The sequence below is a fragment of the Helianthus annuus genome, chromosome 11, assembly GCF_002127325.2.
Source record: "Helianthus annuus cultivar XRQ/B chromosome 11, HanXRQr2.0-SUNRISE, whole genome shotgun sequence".
Taxonomy (NCBI): Eukaryota; Viridiplantae; Streptophyta; class Magnoliopsida; order Asterales; family Asteraceae; genus Helianthus; species Helianthus annuus.
Window position 1 is genome coordinate 55,106,839 of NC_035443.2, and position 5,578 is coordinate 55,112,416.

Consider the following 5,578-nt stretch of genomic DNA (forward strand, 5'->3'; position numbering starts at 1 on the left):
CACCTGCCCAACCAGTTTCTCTCTCATGCCCACTCACAACCATTTCTCTCTCTATAAAAACAAAACCTACTTTTCTCTCTACTCTCTCCTTCCTACACTCACAACACTCGTTTTTTAAAGTTCTTCCTCACATACAAAACATCATTCTCTCTCTTAGAAAACAACTCCACCCAATAACAAAAATACCAAAAAATTGCCACATCACTCAAACAAACACTAAAAATACCCTTATTGTGGATGCTCTTATGATGAAAACATTTTATTCGAACCATACATATGGGCTTGAATTTCTACAAAGCCAATGAACATCAAATAAGATTACAAAACATAATCAATTGTATATTATGAACTCAACACGAAATGACCAAAAAGGCCTTTAAAGGCAGTTAACACCCTTTCATGGCCATAAAGCCTTCTTTCTCTTTGCTTTGATGATGTAGTGAATAGCCGGGACAAAAAAAAAAGCTTTCTACTCCCTTTCTTTAGTGTCATTGTTAACACTTTCTTGTCGTGCGCCATATACTATTGATCTTCCTTTTCTGGTGACGATTTTACACATTTGGGCAAGCTCTTGGCAAAACGTACAAGCAGTGTTATCTTACACATTCCTAGCGAAATTTTTGCATGTCCGGCTGACAGCTCTCCCCCCATTAACCAATTTTTGTACCAAGTTTTCATGATAATAAGCTTCTATATACATCTATATCATGTAACAAACCAACAAAATGTGACAAGCTAAAATAACCTGAAGACAAGTTTCAATAGCAGACATCTTCAGTAGCAAGGACACACTGTTATAAACTACGGATAATAGGCAAATGCATGATCCAAAGATTAACCTATCACTATACTACAGCCCAATACATGAGCCTTGAGGCAAAAGTTAATGAAGTAATGGCGCAACTTAACATATTTCAATAAAAATTCACACAAATGACCAATTGTATGTGCCAATGCAACCTAAAATACCAAAAAGAATAAAGATCTCAAACATACACAAAATGATTATAAAGACCCTTATCTAGATTAACATTATTCAAACAAGTGATTTTTGCACACAGATACGATAAATGCTTGCATTATATTTACACACCAGGACAAATAGACCAAAATTGAAAAAAAAATGCCTTAGTAGCAGCAACCAGACCACTTGACCAATTTCACTTGTTTCCCTTTTAGTTAAAGCTTTGAGGCTGGCCCATTTGATCCATTAGAATAAAACAATTCCGTTATAATTTATATGAAATATATCATCTTGTAAACTTGGCATCTGAGAGTTATAATAATTTATATGAAATATACCATCTAGTAAACTTGGCATCTGAAAGCCTAACATAGCCATGCCATCAGGCTTGTAAAAGCTTTGAACCCCATTTTTGTGAGCTGTTGATGCCAAGTATAAAAATTCAGAGCATTCTTCGGGATAGCGAGAATAGTGTCGCTATTAGGATTGTAGCGATGGATAGCGAGAATAGTGACACTTTATTTATTCTTTTGTTTTTTTAATATAAGTATCAATTAAATATAGCTACAAATAGCTGGATTTTAAGCTTTTGTTAACTATACATATAAAATAGCATATATAGTGTTTTCGTCCCAGGGTATTTTGATAAAATGTACATACAATTTTGAGTTAATTAGTGTTTTCGTCCCTGTGGTTTGTCAAAAATCACTATTTCAGTCCCTTAGTTTAAAAATTGCGATTTCACTTTCGTAACCATTTCAGTCCACCTCTGTTAACCCCATCCATTTATTCTGTTAAGTACATGTGAATTGACCATAATGCCCTTATTAATAAAAAACAAAAAGATATCTAAATGAGTTAATTACTGTTTTCGTCCATGTGGTTTGTCAAAAATCACTATTTCAGTCCATTAGTTTAAAAATTGCGATTTCACTTTCGTAACCATTTCAGTCCTTTCTCCTAACACCGTCTATTTTATCGTTAAGTTTTTTATGAAATAAAGAAAATTACCCTTGTGTTAATTAAATAAAAAAACCATGGAAATTTAAAAGATTGTATTCTAGGATCCACTTGTTAAAACACAACCCCACGCCACGCCACCCCACCCCACCCCACCCCACCCCACTCCATCCCTGCTCTCATTTCCAGCACAAGTTTCCGGTCATCTTCTCCAGCATCACAACCCCACCCTCTTAATGTCCGGCAACCCATTACCCCATCCCAATTAATATCTTCCTAGCATCAGTTAACATAATAACTTTGAAAAATAATGTTTACCTGGACATTTTCTCATTCTAAAATCCAAAATTAAAATTTTGGAACCATCTATGTAAAAATAGTGCCAAACTTCTTGTGCAGAATCACTTTTAGGCCTAATAGATAACCTTTAATTGAAGCATAACACCTTCCATTTTATTTGAGTACACACCTCTGTAACCTAATAGAGGAATAAAGCACAAAAACAAAAACAATAATATATAAATCAAGCCATCACCAATCACTGGCTAGAACTTACAGATAATGTAACCATCCTCACTAAATTGAACAAATTATAAGACATTGCTGCATAATAAAATGAGTCAACATACATTCTCATCTATGATTTTAACAACAAAGATTCACCTTAGCATGGTCTTTAAAATTATGAATGGGCATCTACTGCTTCAGGCTCCAGATCTAAACAATTTATTGTTCCAAATTAAATCACAATTCAACACATTTAAGTTGCAATTATTATTATTATTATTATTAAAAAAGTATATATAAATTTTGCAGTTGTATCATCAGAGCATGAAGCCAATAGTAAACTACTTGGATCCCAACTAACGTCATCGAGGAATCAAATAAAGTTCCAAACATAATGACTATTACAATACCATAATTTATATAGTCCAAAACAATACCATAAACATTATTAAGATTCGTTCACTACAAAGCTCAAACAATATCTATTTAAGGACAAGAACACAGAGTAGCCCTAAAGAGGCATACAAGATGGGCCCTTCTTCTAAGTGTCGATCTGGCCTTTTAGGTATCTAAAAGATTAAGGTTTACTTGATAAAGATCATGCCATAATCATACACAAACTCAAAGTAAAGAACTTCCACTTTTAAAAATTTCATCTGAATTTATACAGTTCATCTTTGTTCCAAAAATTACCTTTTCATGTCTAATAAGTACTTCCGTTGAGACCAGTTTTTCCTTTAAATTCTTGCCTGCAAATAATAATAATAATAATACCAAGGGAAGTCAAGGAACCAAAAATAAGAAAAAAATAACACAAATTAAATTTCCATCCATACCTTTGTAGTTTGCCTGGTTGTCGGAATGGCTAACCTAACCATCAATAGCCACTGAAGATAGCAAAATCTGGTGAAATCTTCATCAAATGCTTCATGTTTCTGAATCCACCTACGACCACTATAGTTAAGGAATCCAACACATAGAGCATCAGTTAATTAACTAAAGTAGCATATAGCTTCATCCACATACAATGGTTTAGTTATTGCAAAATGAACCTTTGAAACCCCAAATGCACCAAGATTATCCCCTACCCTCCGTATCAATAGCTTCTGATATGCAGAAGCCTCGCATCTTTCTATCTTTTCGGACAACTCCTCAACCTAACAAAACGAAATAAAATAAGAATCAATACTAAGAAAGAGATGCCTAACAAGAAATTTAAGCGCAATAGACAAAAACATTCAAGAAAGAATACTCACGGCATAAAAGGTATCAAGAACCAAAGAAAAAATGAGAAAAAAAGAATACTCACGGCATAAAGATCTGTGCTGAAAACCGGTTTTGAAGCATCAATCTTCAAAATAGATAAAAAGAAAACCAACCCCATCTCCGCCTGATGTGGCGGTGTCAGCCCCCGGTCTCCTCTACTTGCGTCTCCATCCCTGACCATGTTAATCATCTGAGGGAAGGTAGCCACCAGAGCAGTGGCTTAGGGTGTCCGGGGCACTTAGCGGGGAGGCCTGCGGTGAGCCTAGTCCCCGAGCGGGAACACCGCCGCCATCAACGCGGGGAGGCTAATCGGGGAATGGAATCGGTGGGTGTTCACCGATTGAGAGAGAGAGGAGAGAGAGGGGGTGATTGGTTGTTAATGTGGGTCCACCTTTTTTTCACCAATCATATTTTTTTCTTCTTTTTTTATAAAAAAATAATTGTGTGAGTGGAGTGATGCTAACGTTTGAGTGTAAAATAGGGACTTAAGAGGGGAGTTGACATGGCGCGTGATGATTGGGTGTGAGTAAGAGAGGGGACTCCCTAAAAGAGGAGTGCCCCTCTCACCCTTACGGTGAAGCACCAAAACTTCGAAGATCCCAGATCCATGATTGGAGAAAGAATCAAATCTGGCTTACAAATAAACACGACCTAAAATTTCATTTGAACAACATTTAACTTCAATCATGAGCCAAAGAAATAAAACAAGACATAAATTCATCATTAATCGAGCAATTCAAGTTACCTAATGTTTCTACATGAAAACCCCAATTGTTATTCAATAAATTAACAATAAATAATGTATGAAAAACCCACCAAACAATAATCCCAACAATGGTCAGATTCAATGATAACACTATCTCCAATGCAAACGGTGACCTTAGGCGCCCTTAGTTGCCTAATCAGCTGCCACATATATCCTTAAAAATCCTTACAAATCCTTAAAAACCACCAATTTTATCTTCAACCATACAAACATCCTTACATATCCTTCTATTTTCCACATCATCACCCATTTTTTATAAGTTTACCCATTTTTTTAAGTTCACTTATTTAAATTATTAAAATATATTCAAATAAATTAAATGATTAGATAATTAAGATAAATAATTTAAGTAAAAAAAAAACTTAAAAACATAGAAATAATTAAAACAAAACTACAAACCTACTTAAATGAAAACAAAACTACTGAAATTATTTAATAATTGGTTCCCCCCCCCCCCCCCCAAGAATATTAAATTACATTTAATGCACAATAACCCATGCAAACATGAGCCTTTGCAGAAGGATTTCTAGTTTGGATATTCTCAATTCAAAGAACCTTCATTGCATTCAAAATGTTGGACAAAATCCATCTCATCAAGGACTTGTTTACAGATCTACCATTGGAGTTAGTCTAACGGACAAGAAATCACACCTACAGGAAAATGCAGAAAAGAGGTTCCTGACAATCGCAGAAAGTGCATAGCTGAAGAAATCTTTGACTTTCGCATCTAAATAAGGGGAAATCTCGAAACTAGCCAAGAATTGGTCAACATTTCGAAACTAGCCAAAGGAAACGTCTTGTAGAGACCTACCACGTTGCTGAAACGTCTTGACATTGACAATGGACCAATCAATGGCTGCCACGTGTCCGACAACGCTGAAACAACTCAGAAGTCTTAGCTGAGACGTCTTAACATGGCTTGAGTCGTTTCCACACGGCTTCATATGGCTTGAGACGTTTCCACATGGCTTGAGACGTTTCCACATGGCTTAAGACTTTTTCACATGGTTTGAGACTTTTCCACATGACTTGAGACCTTTTAAAATGGCTTGAACCATTTCCACATGGCTTGAGCCCTAAAATGACATTTATCTGTTTATAAAATTAACCTTAAA

General features: G+C 35.4%; 1 protein-coding gene across 9 annotated transcripts; it reads right to left on the bottom strand.

Moving 5' to 3' along the window:
* Positions 1 to 246: 246 nt before the first annotated feature.
* Positions 247 to 4,317, bottom strand: LOC110890541. 9 transcript variants are annotated; one of them, XR_004871309.1, is made up of 6 exons: positions 3,741 to 4,291; positions 3,458 to 3,588; positions 3,268 to 3,385; positions 3,125 to 3,180; positions 2,588 to 2,641; positions 247 to 700 (listed from the first exon to the last, which is right to left on the bottom strand). XR_004871309.1 is itself a non-coding variant. In XM_022138161.2 (5 exons), exons 1-4 carry the CDS (start codon positions 3,885 to 3,887, stop codon positions 3,169 to 3,171), a joined length of 408 nt encoding a protein of 135 aa, XP_021993853.1. In that variant the 5' UTR covers positions 3,888 to 4,295; the 3' UTR covers positions 247 to 700; positions 3,125 to 3,168. The 9 variants fall into 9 exon arrangements, 4 of the variants coding, with proteins under 4 accessions (XP_021993853.1, XP_035835185.1, XP_021993852.1 ...); XR_004871310.1 differs by lacking the exon at positions 247 to 700 and adding an exon at positions 2,103 to 2,402; XM_022138161.2 differs by lacking the exon at positions 2,588 to 2,641 and having other exon boundaries at positions 3,741 to 4,295.
* Between the last annotated feature and the right edge of the window lie 1,261 nt (positions 4,318 to 5,578).

What these genes read in the sequence shown, in the direction of transcription:
- LOC110890541 (XM_022138161.2), bottom strand. Translation starts at nt 3,887, where the DNA reads ATGATTAACATGGTCAGGGATGGAGACGCAAGTAGAGGAGACCGGGGG. An exon ending in TCAGCACAGATCTTTATGCC is followed by an intron (nt 3,589 to 3,740) that starts GTGAGTATTCTT and finishes TCGTTTTGTTAG; the next exon opens with GTTGAGGAGTTGTCCGAAAA. An exon ending in TTTGCAATAACTAAACCATT is followed by an intron (nt 3,386 to 3,457) that starts GTATGTGGATGA and finishes CCTTAACTATAG; the next exon opens with TGGTCGTAGGTGGATTCAGA.